Consider the following 16,141-nt stretch of genomic DNA (forward strand, 5'->3'; position numbering starts at 1 on the left):
TAGCGGGCAGGTTCCGCCTAAGTTGAGCAGAGGAAAAGAGCTGGCGGTGCTGCCGTTCCCTGAGGCAAGGTGTTTGTGAGTGCGTCTGATGGGCCATTGCAAACTTCGTTCCCGGGTGAGCCGGCAGGGGCGGTTCGCGGCGGGTGAGAAGTACCTTAGGATGAGTTTCTTCCTTTGTTCGCACTTCCACACCGTGTTCAGCGCCGGATTGACCGAAAGGTAAAGCGCCGTGCCGGCCAGGATCCGACGTTTGGCAGCGGCTTCCCGGGAGAGCCCGGCTGGACTCAGTCGGCTTCTGCTGCTTCTTTTGCTCTTCTTTAAGGCAGTTGAAGCAGAACAAAGTTATGTTTGAAAGATGCACTTTTTAGTCTCGCTCGTCAGTAAGTGACAGCGTGTTTTACCTCTGATAGTATCCCCCTGTTGTAAACGGTTTGTTTTTTTTTTTTTTTTGGAAACGCATATAAGTTAAAGAAGTGCTGCCTTCTAGCAGCAGGTTTTCCTGCGGTTTGAATACTTGCATACAAGTTGTTCCTAGGGAGTGGCATAGGAAATACTACCTGTATTCTTTTACCACCTCTGCTGTCTCTCTGTAAAAGAAAAGAGCGTTGTATATTAGACGTCTGTTTCCCTTTTGCTTTTCTAATCATGTTGAAATAATACAGCTTTTTGGTGAGTAGATACCTTCCTTTTATGCTATAAACTATTTATTTTTTAAGTTTTTGATTTATTTGCTGTGAAATCCTAAAATCTCTTTTAGGAAACTGAAAGGCGAGCTTTAGTAGTCATCCCAGAAGAAGTAAAATGCCTTTAAACTCTCGAAGATTTACTTTTTTTTTTTTTTTTTTAAGTTTAAAACTGAATTCAAAATCAGTAGAACTATTTTTGTTATCAGAAATTTTAAGGTACCCTGCTAAATTTCGATTAAACTCTCATTTACACAGATTGGAAGTCTGCTTTTCCTTGCACAGGTGATGAGTTCAGCATTAGGCGCACTACTAAGTAACTGCCTACAGATAAACAGTGGAAATTCTCCATGTGAATCTTTGTTTCATTCTGATTTCAGAATCTTTGCCTGCTATTTGAATATAGCTGCTGCATTCTCCTTTTAACAGCTAACATCTCAAAAATATAAATCAAAGTATGTCATGAGATTAACTCATGATGTGGGGAATACAAACATAAAACTTACTGGGCTTTAGTCACAAGTTGAAACTGTTGTGTTAATCTCTGCGACAATGTACGTTTTTTGAATAACTTACCAGCTTTACTAAAGTAACACTACCATACACTCTCATCATGTGTTAATTTTCTGAATACCAAAATAGACACCCCCTCTCTGAAAAGCAAAAGACACTGTTAACTTGTTTGATTGGAAAGTTAAGTGTGTTGAAACAGCTAAACCTGGTATTTCTTTTTTCCCATCAGTCTACATAAATAATTGCTTTTAAACAATTGAAGGGGTAGGTGTAACCACAGTTAGTGCAGCTTGCAAAGTCACACGATCTCTCATAGACTGCTACACTGGAAATCCTGACATGACTGCTTAGTTTCACAGTGTGTTTCTGTCAGACATAAGTTGAGTGTGCTGATCAAAACTCACCTTTAAGGTAAATAGTTAATGTTTTGTGTGGTGGGTAGGTTCTTCTGGACTTAATTGGTAGAGCTTGCACATAGAAAAAGAATAGCAATGAGACCAAGACTCACTTGGGTATATGGCCTGATTTAGGACCTTTTTCTACCGGTGACTTCTGTTGGTGGGGGAGTAAACATGTCAGGGTATGCTGCCCATATAGATACATTATGTATCTATGATAAGCTTGGTTCAATGTATCTATGTTAAGCAAGATAAGCTTGGTTCGGTCTTTCTTTGCTTGCTTGGCATTGAAATTGCTGTTTACTAAGTTCTGTATTTTATGCTTAAAACTTCCAAATCTCAAACTATAAACTTTGAAATCCAAATACTGTAAACTTCCTGCTAGGAGAAACAGTCTTTTGTATGATTGCTATCTTATCCATCTTAATTTGTAAGTTATCAATTTGAGCTCTGCTATCTCCAGAATTAGACCTTTAATGTGAAGACAGTTCATATTTCTGAGTTGTGTTAGTATTTTTTCCCATGTACGAATTCTGTTAATGTTTTGATGTGTTAGTAGTTTTGATAACAATATAACTAAGTAGTAAAACTGTCTAACATATCCCAGTGCTGAATTTGCATATAAATAAAAATTATCTGAATAATAATTTCCAGATAGGAAATCAAAGTTTGTTTGAAAGTAGCTTTTCAGCATAATATGGTGTGCACTTCTTATAAATTTAGGGCTATGATGTTTTGTTAAGCAAATGGTTGCCTTATGTATTGAGCATAAATACAGAAAATTCTAAACTGGTCATATTCCAAAGCTAATACAAATTTAGGAGTACCAAGTGTAGCCTTTGGCTAAAATGTTTCTGAAATTCGGTCATTCTGGCACACTTTAATGAGCCATCTGAGTTTACATGTAACACATTATCAGTTTATCTTAATACTTTCATACTTTCTCTTAAGTAGCTAACTGTCTTTGTAACTGGAATTGCTTAATATTTTAGATATTTTCCAAGATTACACTATGTTGATTTTCGGATAATCCTAGTCAACATTTTTTAGTTTCTAGTAGCTATATGTAAATTATGACAAGATGGAAATAGTGTTGTGTAAAATAAATTGCTAACTTGTTTTTATCTGGCGGGATTAACTGTTCAGCTGAGAGATGCTTTTACGTTCTTGATTGTGACTCAGCAAGTCTTACGGGTTACTGCTGAGGAATGGATTCTCTTACTGGTGGTTACGTTATTGTTTGTAATGGGCTGCCTGTTGCTGGTTCTGAGCAGACTTGAAGTTATTACAGAAGAGCAGCAAAAAGTGCTCAAGGCGTTATGGCACAGAAAAACGTTTACAGTAATAGTAAAACATTCACATGTGTTCAACTTTGAATATTAATGAGAAGTTTGCATATCTTAATGTAGTTTAGTACATCTTAGTGTGGTACATGTCCTGTCTAAGGTGCCTGAGATGTGAGAAGCAAATGATAAAAGATACAGATACAATGTTTTATATTATAAATCTACCACTTCAAATAGCCTGTTGCCTCACATAAGCCTAGGTAGTGAGTTAGCACTCTGATGCTACGGCATCAGAAGTAAAGCTAGGTTTTGGACTTCAGTATAAATTAATAATAATAAAAATCCTAGTGTAACTGAGGGAGAAAAGAGGGAAGCATCTGATCAGATCACCATAAAATTTGATCATTAAATAGATTTTGGTAATAGGTGGCTTCCAAAATTCCATCAAGATGGAGAAGAAGCTGGGTTTGCTAATTGCTTAGAAATGGTGTTTTAAGCAATCTTCTTAATATTGCCTTTTAGGCCAGTCTGGTGGCATCTCGAAAATTTCAGAGTTTTGGAAGTACTGATATCAATTATTTATTGCAGAAATTTGGTTGTGTGTGGGAGTCTTTGTTGTTTTGGTTTTAAGCAAATATTTGTTGACTTGGCAGTATGCTAGGGCATGAAGCCCTGGAGACTCAAGTGTCTGTATTCCCAGGACATATCATAGCCTGGGAAGAAAAGTAGATAGGGGAGGAATAATACTGTTAACCCTTTGAAACGGTGACTGTTCTGACCTCATTCATTTGCCCTCCCAACCTTTTCTTCATCCAGTGTTAAGACCTTGTAAGTATTGGTTCCAGCTAGTGACTTGCTTTGAAGAGCTTTAAAGCTTTTTATTATTTGCTTATTCACTTTTTGTTTGCTGTATTTATAGCTTTAATTGTGAAACTTAAATGCTAGATTTGGAAGACAGGCACACTTTTCTTTTTCTCCTTCCAAAAGGATACTCCTTTTCATTACTTCTCTGCAATACTTCCTATAGTTTGTGTGCATCTGAGTCTTAAATTCCTGTTAAAATCATTGAGCTTGTAATGTCTGTGACAGAATTCCTTCTTCTGAGGTTTTGAAGTGAACTGTGTGACACAAGTAGATTAATTTGCTCTAGTATTTGCTAGTGGGCAGAGTCAGTCCACAGAATGTCAGCCATTGTGATCTTCCACATACCTACCTGAGCAGGTAGGAAGTAGGGACGGGAGAAATCACTGTAAGAGAAAATGCAAGTGGAGGAAGGAGACAACATGATGTGATATTATTTTAGCAGAGGTGGACAGAACTAGCATGAAGATAGGCACTTAGGAGTGGTTTACAGCCAAAGAATAGGATATGGGCAAACTAGGGCTAAAATGTGGGGAAAAAAGGTCAGGAACAATGAAAGAAGGACACAGTTAGTAATTAGTATGATTTGTATAGCAGATTGGCCAGGAAAGAAAACTCAGAAGGAGAGGTAAGGGAAAAAAATTGAAGATAAGTAGGGAAACGAGAAAGAAATGAATGTGTACTACTTAATCAAAGTAATCAAGACAGTGTTAGATTGGTTTCTACTTGCTGGAAAGAAATTTTGCCCCCAAGATCTTGTTGAAAGCTTGGGCTTGTTGAGGGAGCCTTCTGAAGCTTTGGTTTATTATCCTGTGAGACTTGGGGAAGTAAAGACTGTCGCTGTAAACCCCAATGAAGAAGGTGATTCCAGATGTCTTGTTCCTGAGGTTTCTGCCTTTCTTCCTACTGCAGTCTTGCCTAGATTTAGGTAGTGAAAATGCTACACTGACTTCTTTCCTTTTGACAAAAGGCAAAGCCAGTGAGGGTGTGCCTCTATGTCTGTCTTGCTGTTCCAGGCTCTTTCCTTGTCATTTCTGGAGTGTGTTGGAGAAACTTGACTGAAATGTTCCTCCAGTTATTTTGATAGTTCTCAGAGCTCTTGATGCTAATTTGTTTCAGATCTGTTCTGAGAGGGGAATAAAGGAATAAGTCTCATTCTTTATGGGCTTTACAACTTAGTGGTGCTTGATAGTTTGTTTTTTTTTTTAATGATAAGCACTAGTCTTACAAGTGTAGTCAGAGCTGGAAGGAATACAATAAGAATTATCCTCTGTTTATAATATTTATAATTCTTGGAACAGGTGCACATAGGATACTTTAAAGAATTCATAGTAATATCAAGCCACCTCTTGCAGTTTACTTCCACATAGTTGGACATCAGCCATTTTACAGTCTAAATGAAATGACAGAGGAGAATATTTTACTAGAAGTCAATGTCATGTATGAAGTAGAGAACTGGAGTGAGTGTTCACTACTCCAGATAAGTTCAGACCTAGTTTGTTTGCTCACAGCAGACATTGGCATGTTTCTTCTAGCATGTTGCTTCATGGGGTTGTTCATTTGAGCTTAACTCTGTGTTCCCCTCGTGTTGCATTAGTAATTCCTAGGCTTTTGATGTAATGGATTCTTGGCTTTTTTTAATCTGTGTTTCTATTACTGCAATAATTTTGAAGCTTTCTGCAAGAAAAGGCTATACTCTAGATGTGTAACTTACAGTTTTCTTAACTGTTAATTCTGAGCTAAGCATCAGTGTTTATTTGATAAACATTTGAACAGTCGTAAGTCTTACCGCATCTCTTTCTTGTTTCAGGGTTTCTTTGTAATTGCTGCCATGGGAAGATACTTGACTATGCTGTTGCTGCTGATGCTGCTGGTGCAGCATTTTGGAAACTGTGAAGGAAATCAAAGGCCACATCATGCTCCATCAATGCAATTTACACAAGTACAATATAATGCCACTGTGTATGAGAACTCTGCAGCCAAGACTTACGTTGGGCATCCAGTGAAAATGGGCATTTACATTACAAATCCACTGTGGGACTTAAGATACAAAATTATTTCTGGTGACAGTGAGAACTTGTTCAAAGCTGAAGAGTATGTTCTTGGAAACTTTTGCTTTTTGAGAATACGGACCAAGGGAGGAAACACAGCTATCCTTAACAGAGAGGTGAAAGACCATTATATGCTAACCGTTAAAGCAGTTGAAAAAAATACAAATGCTGAAACGCGCACGAAGGTCAGGATACAGGTTCTGGATATAAATGACTTGCGGCCTTTGTTTTCGCCAACATCTTACAGTGTTTCTTTGCCTGAAAACACAGCAATAAGGACCAGCATCGCAAGAGTCAGTGCAACAGATGCAGATATAGGAACAAACGGAGAGTTCTACTATAGCTTTAAAGAAAGAACAGATGTGTTTGCTATACATCCAACAAGTGGAGTGGTAGTTCTAACTGGTAGGCTTGACTACTCGGACACTAAGCGTTATGAGATGGAAATTCTTGCAGTGGACCGTGGGCTGAAGCTGTATGGTAGCAGTGGCATAAGCAGTATGGCAAAACTAACTGTTCATGTAGAGCAAGCGAATGAACATGCCCCTGTTATTACAGCTGTTCCATTGACTCCATCAGAATCAGACACAGATCCAACGTATGCAGTTGTAACTGTAGAGGACAATGACCAGGGTTCAAATGGGGAAATAGCATCATTAAATATTGTTGCAGGAGATGCACTTCAACAGTTCAAAACAGTGAGGTCTGTTCCAGGTGGCAGAGAATACAGAATAAAAGCCATTGGTCCAGTCGACTGGGAGAGTCACCCTTTTGGATACAACCTTACCCTGCAAGCTAAAGATAAAGGGAATCCCCCACAATTTTCTTCTGTAAAAGTTGTTCATGTGACATCACCACAGTTTAAGTCTGGTCCTGTCAGATTTGAAAAAGATATATACAGAGCTGAAGTAAGTGAATTTGCCCCTCCAAACACACCTGTGATAATGGTGAAAGCTGTACCTAGTTACCCACATTTAAAATATGTATTTAAAAACACACCAGGAAAAGTAAAATTCAATTTAAACCCTCACACTGGTCTTATTACCACGTTAGAACCCATAAAAGCACAGTATGCATCCCATTTTGAACTTGAAGTTGTGACAAGTGACAGAAGAGCTTCTGCAAAAGTATTAATTAAGGTATTGGGCATGAATAGCAATCCTCCTGAATTTACTCAGACATCCTATAAAGCCTCCTTTGATGAAAATGTGCCAATAGGTACAAGTGTCATGACAGTAAGTGCAAAAGACCCTGATGAAGGGGAAAATGGTTATGTGACCTACAGCATTGCAAACCTAAATCCTTTGCCATTTGTGATTAACCATTTCAGTGGGATTATTAGTACCTCAGAAGACTTGGATTATGAATTGATGCCAAGGGTTTACAATTTAAGGATTCGAGCCTCTGATTGGGGTATACCATATCGTCGAGAAGTTGAAGTTCCTGTTACTATTACTTTAAATAACTTGAATGACAATATACCTCTGTTTGAGAAAATAAATTGTGAGGGAATAATCCCCAGGGATCTTGGTGTTGGAGAACAAATAACAACTGTATCTGCTATTGATGCTGATGAGCTCCAGTTGGTAAGATACCAAATTGAATCTGGAAATGAACTGGATTTATTTAGCCTAAACCCAAATTCTGGAGTCCTTTCTCTCAAACAGTCACTAATAGATGGCGTAGGTGCTAAAATGTCTTTTTACAGTTTGAAAATTACAGCTACAGATGGAGAGAACTTTGCAAAACCATTGTATATCAACATAACTGTAGCTAACAGTCGCAAACCAGTCAACTTGCCATGTGAAGAAACTGGTGTTGCCAAAATGCTTGCAGAGAAACTCTTACAAGCAAATAAGTTGCACAATCGTGGAGAAGTTGAGGATGTTTTCTTTGATACTCACTCTATGAATCTGCATGCACCTCAGTTTAGAAGTACTCTCCCCAGTAGCATTGAGATAAGAGAAGACCAACCTGTGGGCTCCAGCATAATATCCATGAATGCTACTGATGTTGATACTGGCTTCAATGGAAAGCTGGTGTATGTTATTTCTGCAGGTAATGAAGACAGTAGTTTCATTGTTGATATGGAAAGTGGAGTGCTGAAAATTTTATCTCCCCTTGACCGAGAACTAAAAGATAAATATACCCTCAATATCACTGTCTATGATCTTGGAATACCACAGAAGTCTGCCTGGGCCCTTTTAGATATAAAAATTTTGGATGCTAATGACAACCCACCAGAGTTCCTCCAGGACAGTTATTTTGTTGAAGTAAGTGAAAACAAAGAGCCCAACAGTGAAATAATTCAAATTGGAGCTACTGATAAAGATTTGGGGGCTAATGGAGAAGTCAAATACTCTCTTCTTACAGATACAGACAAGTTTACTATTAATTCTGTGACAGGAGTTGTGAAAGTTGTAGGGGTCCTGGATCGGGAGGAACAGCACGTCTATTTGTTGAAAATTGAGGCTAGGGACCAACCTACTGAAGAACCTCAATTATTTTCAACGGTTATTTTGAAAGTGGCTGTAGAAGATGTCAATGACAATCCTCCCAAGTTTATTCCTTCTAATTATCATGTGAAAATTCGAGAAGATCTTCCTGAGGGAGCTATTATTACGTGGTTAGAAGCCTATGATCCTGATTTAGGCCAGTCAAGTCAAGTGCGGTACAGTCTTTTGGACAGTGGAGATGGCACCTTTGACGTTGACAAACTAAGTGGAGCAATACGTATTGTACAAAGACTAGATTATGAAAAGAAACAACTTTATAACTTGACTGTGCGGGCCAAGGACAAAGGAAAACCCATTTCATTGTCCTCTACGTGTTACGTTGAGGTTGAGATAGTTGATGTGAATGAAAACTTGCACCCCCCACGGTTCTCCATATTTGTGGATAAAGGCTTTATAAAAGAAGATGCTCCTGTTGGCTCCTCAGTAATGACAGTATCTGCTTATGATGAAGATGCAGGACGAGATGGGGAGATCAGATATTCCATCAGAGATGGATCGGGTATAGGAGTTTTTCGAATAGACGAAGAAAAAGGTAAGGTGGCTTTCTGTTATTTTTATATACTAAATAAAATCAAGTGCCAAGAAAGAGGTAAGAGAAGCAGCATTGTCACAGTTGATGTAGGTGTTTTTATTAGGACAAGAAGATGTCACCAACAATGTGTATTGTTGTGTCTGCTACTTTAGTGAAATTATTTTTATACATTTGATAAGTAATTTCTCTCTAATATTCCCACTTCCATCCAGCCTACCTAAAGCCATGCTTAAGTCTTAAAAGCTATGCCACCCAGAAAAAGTAATACTCTTGATATAAAACAGAGGTCTGCCTCATGTGAACACACGCACATGCTGTCTTGTGGACAGTGGAACTGTTATACTTTTCAGTTTTAAGTGACATATCTTTTGCTCCTTTTACTGGAGGTATGAGTGGCTGTGGTAGTGCCATACATGCTGGTTTTGTTAGTTACTTTAAGAGTCTACAGGTGCCCACCTAGAAGTCAGTAAGCAGCGCCTTCTTCATCGAAAGGCTTCTGCCAAAGAGTGCACTGATGTAGCCTTAGAAAAACCTCCTATGAATCAAACAGACTGAACTGTTGCCTTATTTCATTAATAATGCATACACTGATGAGCAATGTGAAAATTTTTCCAGTGTCATGTGTTCAGAAGAAACATAATCTTATTTTCAGTAAAATTCTAGTGCTGACTTCTAAAATTTTGGTTGGATGTTTGTGTAGCTATCTATTTATTTCTTTGATAAAGATAGAGCATTGATACTTTGCAATTATCTAAGCATCTTGAAATAAATTGAGGAGGAAGCTTGTGCAGAATTTGTCTACAGGTTACATGTAGGTAAATGATGACATATGTGATCGATTTCTTAAAGAAAAAAACTTGAAACTGAGAGTAAAAGATGGGAGTGATGTATGATTCATCCAGTAGTCGTTCTGTGTGTTCTATATGATACCCAAAATATTGAATGTGGATAATAGAGATTCATGAAGCCACTTTACCCTTTAGGGTTTAGGTGAACAAACTGTTCCTGACTTATTTTTTCTTCTATAGAAAGTCAGTTATTAAATTATGTGGTTTGTGGCTAAAGAACTAACTCTACAGGTTGAAATGTAACAATGCTTCCCTTAGCTTTGCTTTTAACAAAGCACATAGTTAAGATGCTGTAACAGATTTTCTAAAAACAGAGGATTGAATACTTTCTTTCCAAGACCTTGCAGTTTCACTTTCGGCCATTTGCTTTGTGTGCAAAGTATTAATTTGTGTATCATTATGCCTTTCTTTTGACATAAGTACATTAAAGTTCACTGCGTTACGGTATTTTAGAAGTGTCTCTAGTTGTCCTACAGAATGAGTCTGTGTTTGGCAATTTATCATCTGAGTGATAGATACCAGTAAGTGAGAATGAACCTGTTTATGGGTATGTGGACAGGTATGTGTGTTTTTGTGATGGTACTACCATGGCACAATTAGTTGTCTGCATGTGTTGCCTCTCTAGTCTTTTGGCATAAAGCTAGTTTACTTGACTGACGAATTGGTGTGAGTTTAAGTAAGTTGCTTTTTATCAGCTGGGTTTACAAAGTTGGCCCAGCCTGGGGCAAAGCCAGATTCTATTTAATAATATTGTCCAGAAGAGTGGCTCTGTATTTTCAAGGCAGGGCAGAGGCATTGTCTGTATTCATATCTGGTATCTAGTGTTTGCAGTTCTTCAGGGATGAAAGTAGAGGGATTTGGTGGGAATGGGGTGGTGGTAAAGAGGGGTTGCTAGTTTTAATCTTATTGAACGAATTCCACTTATGACACGGGTGTGGGAAGGAAAGTGTTTATTTCAGTTTGGTTGATGTGTTTTTTCCATCAAATGGTGATCTTAAGGAACTCAGGAAAGGACACTGAGTATGTACAAACTTGACAATGTAGCTTAAAATTTGGATTGACACTTTTTATTTTGGTAAAAAGCCATCAGAATTGTTCTTGAGGGCACTCTTTATACTGCAGTGTCTGAATATTTGTCATGCTTTTCAAAATAGACTGGCCTTGATACAGGGAGCAGACTGATTATCAGCCAACAAAGTACATTGAAGACTTTGTGAAAGATCTGTCAAGCAACTTGCTAACTTTTTCAGCTTGCTGAAAGGTTCTTCTGACTTTACCCCTGAGCTATGTCTCATCCAGCAGTCTTTGAAGAGCATCATACTGCACTGTCAGTTCAAAGATGGATAAATCAGATTTAAGAACTTACTTTGAGTCAACACTTAACTATTAAGTGGCTCAGAGGAATTCTTTTATCCCTTGCTTATAAGAAATTAAGGACAATAATCACATTTGCAGGTAGACTAGATGATGATAGAAGCATCAAATAGCTAGTTCCATACATTGATTTTTGTTGACTTTTGGGTAGTCTTTTCCATGTTAAGTTTGTTTTAATTTTACAGTTCAAAAGGTAGGAAATGGTATTAAGTGTTTGATATTTGTACCTGTAGTTCTGGTATTTTCACCAGGGAATTTAATATATCTTTGCCACTATGTCTTGAGTTTTGTTTTCCAAGACTTACCTTTGGTTTAGGTCCGTGGGTTTTCATAGGTTCTGTTATCTGCAGTTGTGTCCAAACCATTAGAAGTGAATCTCTTAACAGGGTGCACTAAACACCAGTATATCCAAACTCAGGAGCTGCTTTGATTACTTAGTTCCCTGACTGCTCTGATGCTTTTCAAGTAGACACAGAAAAAAGGTACGTTAGGGGTGAATTTGGTAGTCAGTCATATTTTAGCTTTCTTAGTGTTCTTAAGCCTGAAAAGGCAATAATGGTCAGAAAAGGAGAAGAACAAGATGATAGAATTCTAGAAAATTGCAATAGTTTCTGTAGCACCTATATCGCTGTCTGTTTTTTTCAATGCAAGAAATAGGGCACACACAGTTAACAGGTTTTAAAGGAAGTCTTTTTCCTTTCCTAAGCTAAAGGGAAGTATTTTTCACATGAAGCGTAATAAAGTCATGAAACCCATTTCCTGAGGAAGTTATAGAGATTGAAAGTATGACTAAAGAAAATAAATGATACTAATGAGATTATTTTGAGGTTCAGTCTCATGCTATCTTCAGCTCATAAATTGTTAACTGGAACCCAAGTGGGTAAGGAAGAGAGATCAGAGGTCATCGCTCAATATATGATTCAGAAGTACAACAGTGCATTGTGACTGTTATTGCAAAGAAATAAAATTCAAATTGCATGATAAATGGAGACTTTGGGATATTATAGCAGTATGAGAGGAAAAATGCTAAAATGAGATTTTTGTGCTCTGAATTTATACAGCAAAACAAAGTTTCAACAAAGTATAAACAACATTTGTCCTTTAGGTATGTGTTCAGGAGAATTTGGAATTTAAGATAGCTTTTTATATGTGAGCAGAATTGAAGGCTGTAAATTGAGGTGACCAATTGGCTATATAAATTGCCTGCTAAAGCAGCAGTAAAATATTTTCTCAAAGAATTTGATAAGGAGTTGAGCACATTGGTGTGTATTAATAATAAAAGGCATTGTGTTGATGCAGATCCCAGTGTGCACAAGAAAAACCCATGCGCCTTCTAAATCCCATTAGCACTGAGCAGTAAAAGTGAGATAAATCATGTCAATGCGATGCTGCTACTTCAATTTAGAAAAGCTCTAAAGAATTACAGAAGCAATTGCTAGAGGGGAACATAAAGCAGAAGCTTTGTGGGACCAAGGCAATACTGAAACTTCCTTCTCCCAGTTTTCATACCAGCGGGCAAGGAGGGAGAAAGGAGAATGTCTTCCTCTTTAGTTTTTGGTTTTCAAATACAAGGATGGAGCATTTCCATTGAGTATTTGCACTTCTCAAAGGTTAGTTGAAAGATGGAAGCTCTAGTTTGTAAAAATGGTGTTGGGAAGAACTCTGAGTACTTCTTCCAGTTCTATAGGCAGGTGAACAGTGTCACATACAGGGCTGGATGGGACACTTATCATGAGAGCACCAGCATGTGGTGAGCAAATGTCCGCACCGATTTTCAGCTGTAAAAATGAGACTGAGAAAAACTTGTAGCAGTTATCTGGCCTTCTCCAAAGAATTTTTGCCAAGCAGATTGCTCTTTTCTTTGCGATATCAGGACTTCTAGCTTATTACTGAGAGCTGTTTTTATCTTGTTTCAAGGTTGTTTTCTTATAGTTTTGCTTTTCTTTCTAGCGCTCAAAACTTAGATAGCTAAGGGAACCAGCAGACTCTGGGTGTGTAGATGCCATGGTCTCAGTGAAATGTGTATGGAAGATGGGAGCCCATCCTGGAAAGTGATGTTCAGAAATGAAGGAAGGTTTAAGTAATGACTTCCACAGTGTCTCTTGTAACTAACCAGTTGAGTGGTTGCATTTACAATCCTTACACATGCGGATGTTGGGTCTTACATGTAGGCCCTGCACAGTAAGATTTCAAGCCACAGTGAATTTTATAAACTGATTGTTACCAGAAGCTTAGCAACTAGTTAAACTTGCAGGGCTAGCAGCAGGTGTTTTGTAAACTTCTGCAATTGAGTGTATTTCGCAGTACATAACCTAGTTCCAGAATGGTGTAAAGGATGATGTGACAGTCTGAACCTCATACATGATAGCCTTATTTCTTGTGTTCACAGTGTTTAATTATTTGTTACCAGGAATCTTACTGCTCTTTCATTAACCTTAATTAGAGTTATTAGGCCATAAGGGTTATAGAATAACAGTAATTCTGCTTTAACGATACGAACAAAGTTTAAGGTGATTAAACTAATTTGCTGACTTAAAAAGGTGTATGACTGTGGTTTATTAAAACAAAGATATGTCTAGCCTGAGATGCTGTCTCCAGTAGCATAGGCAGGCCACAGAGATGATACTTCTTCTAATACTTTCCCAGTCTCTGGTTATTTTCTGTTTGGGGAGTTTTCAAGTCGCACGTGGTTTGTAACATTCACACGCTTATCTTTTTTGTATAGTCTTCCCTTGAAGCCATGTCACTTTCAAGTGTAACCTTGCTACTGTTATAAGGAAAAATGATTTGTTTTGGTAAAGAATATTAAAGGAGCAATTTAAAAAAATTAGCTGGGGCATATGGAAGAGAATTAATTTTATTGCACTATCGTTGTATGCATAAAATAGCATCAATAAAGCTTAGTGGCTGCAGGATGCTATTTTTAATATTACCAGAACTACTTCCAGCTGGGAAGACATTCATTAAGGTGAATGAATAGGATTTTAATGGTGTAAAGCAAAGTACTGAATTACACCCATAAAAGGAACAGAGCATGGCTGACATGTAATAAGTATGTTAACATTGCTTTTTAGTGTTCATGTAAATTCATTAATTTAAAAACAGGATATGATTAACATTTATACATAAGGGATAGCTTCAGGTTCCATTTCTTCAGTGATCTTTGGATTTTGACCTTTTTGAAGACTGGCATTAGCAAAGTTTAAATGCTATGATCATCAGTGGAGCAGAACACAAAAGTACCCACTGGATAGTTGTTAAACCAGCACTATTTTCTGGAACAGAAACCAACTGGCCTGCATCTGTACCAACAACTCTCATACCTTTAGGAAGTGTGGCTGTACCCAGATCATCTGTTGGGAATGCTGATCCTGCAGTTCATTCCTAACTGTACCCCCTGCTCTTTGAAAAAGTGGTAGCTGGCACAAACCAAAGCAGTTTAACGGTACGCAAGTTCCAGTGCTTGGGAATGTTTTCTGTCTGTTTGTTGCACAGGTATTGTCGTAAAATACTTGGAGATAGGGGAGGCATTTTTAATCAAAACTGGGATTAGTATGATTTGGCTTTGAGTTAATTGTAGTTGAGCATCCTTAAAAATCCAGGATTTTCTTCATGCTCTTTCATTGAATGCTGCATCTTGTAGTTGCTCGTTGTGTATACTTTGTTACCTGTATTGTATAAGTCATGGATATAAACATCAGGATTTGCAAAAACTCAGTTTCTCAGTTTAAATTTAAAAAAAAAAGAAAAAAAGGAAAAAAAGACACCAAGAAGTTCTTAAATAGTTTCCATTTTTCTACTATACAAGTTCCATGTTATGTGTTGGCTTAGTGTTTATTCTGAGTCTTTGAAGATCTGTCAGATTGTAGTCACTGAAAACTATGAACAGAAAAATATGTAGAGCAAATCCTTTTGTAAGAAAGCTGTTAAACATTAAATTAAAAATTGTAATTGATTAGGTGATGTTGATACTTTGGAAAGAATATTCTAGGTGGGTTTAATATGGTTATTCTTAGAGTATCTTCACCTCATAGACTAGGTTTGTTTACAGACATTGTGACAATAGCATTTCCTGCTTGGCTTCTGTCCACAGATGCAGTATCATGCATAGGTTTTGCAGTTAAAATTCCTTTTGTGAGTGTTTTGACCAGTAAAAGTGAGGGATAACTCGGAAGAAGACACTCATAGAATGGGTTCTTCTGACACCATTTTATTCCTGCAAAGCACAGTAGTTCTTCGCACTACATTTGAAGATTAAGAGGTTCTCTATTTCTGCAGAATACTAAGTGGCTGCAGCTTTTTGCACAATAAATTTTTACCCTACCTAGCTTGGGTACAGTCATGAGTGAAGCTCAGAGCACAGACTAATTTCCCAGGTATCTAATTAGCTTTTTGGGTAAATTTTTTTCCTCCTACACTGCATTCTGTACTGCCACATTACATTGTACTGAAGTTAATGATTTACTCATATAGCTATAGCAGCTAAATTTCTTCAGTAGCTGAGGCATACATGACTAAGAATGTAAGATTATTCTGATGCAATTTGGAAAAAAAACATAAAACCAACCCAAACTAAAAAAAAACCCAAAAAACCAAAACCCAAACCTAAAACAGCAACAAGAAATAGCCTGAACAACCCTCAACGTGCAAAACAGCCAAAACAAAAAAAAAAACAAACACCCCAGAGTGATTACTAGGTTCTGTAAACTCCAAGTTAGAGTTAAATTCTTAAGCTTGTAAATGTTAATTTGGAAGGTTAATCATTTAAATGAGGGGTTGCATCAACACTTCAGTTTTCAATTAAGAGAAAACCTAATTCTAATGTATGCTGGAGGTTTGAATGACATTCTTGCCAGCAGACAGGAATTTTTTCTTAATCAAGGGACTTATGCAGATTATTCTTGGATTCTGGAGTTGGCTGGTCAGTTGTCACACTGACATCTCGAACAGAATTTCAGGTCAATACCTGAAATTTGAATACACACTGTTAAATTTATGTCTTTGGAAAATAGTAAAAGGGCAAGGATCTATTTGTTTGAATACTGTGTAATCAAAGCTCCTGAAAGAATTAAAGTAACA

The 16,141-nt window shown here is 37.5% G+C and overlaps 1 protein-coding gene across 6 annotated transcripts in view; it reads left to right on the forward strand.

Annotated features, from left to right (window-relative positions):
- FAT1 (FAT atypical cadherin 1) overlaps nucleotides 1-16,141 on the forward strand; it is a 107,912-nt gene that overhangs the window by 2,233 nt on the left and 89,538 nt on the right. For 5 of the 6 annotated variants that reach the window (XR_001865260.1, XM_017744347.1, XM_017744350.1 and 2 more), the window contains exon 2: nucleotides 5,552-8,840. Coding sequence is in view for 5 of the 6 variants with exons in the window: in XM_017744347.1 (XP_017599836.1) it covers nucleotides 5,573-8,840 (3,268 nt within the window). In the remaining variant the exon portion in view is untranslated. Of the gene's footprint in view, nucleotides 1-147; nucleotides 220-5,551; nucleotides 8,841-16,141 lie in introns of those variants that run through there. The other variant, XM_017744348.1, reaches the window with a different exon arrangement.

This window comes from Corvus brachyrhynchos, unplaced genomic scaffold, assembly GCF_000691975.1.
Source record: "Corvus brachyrhynchos isolate BGI_N302 unplaced genomic scaffold, ASM69197v1 scaffold17, whole genome shotgun sequence".
NCBI classification, from domain to species: Eukaryota; Metazoa; Chordata; class Aves; order Passeriformes; family Corvidae; genus Corvus; species Corvus brachyrhynchos.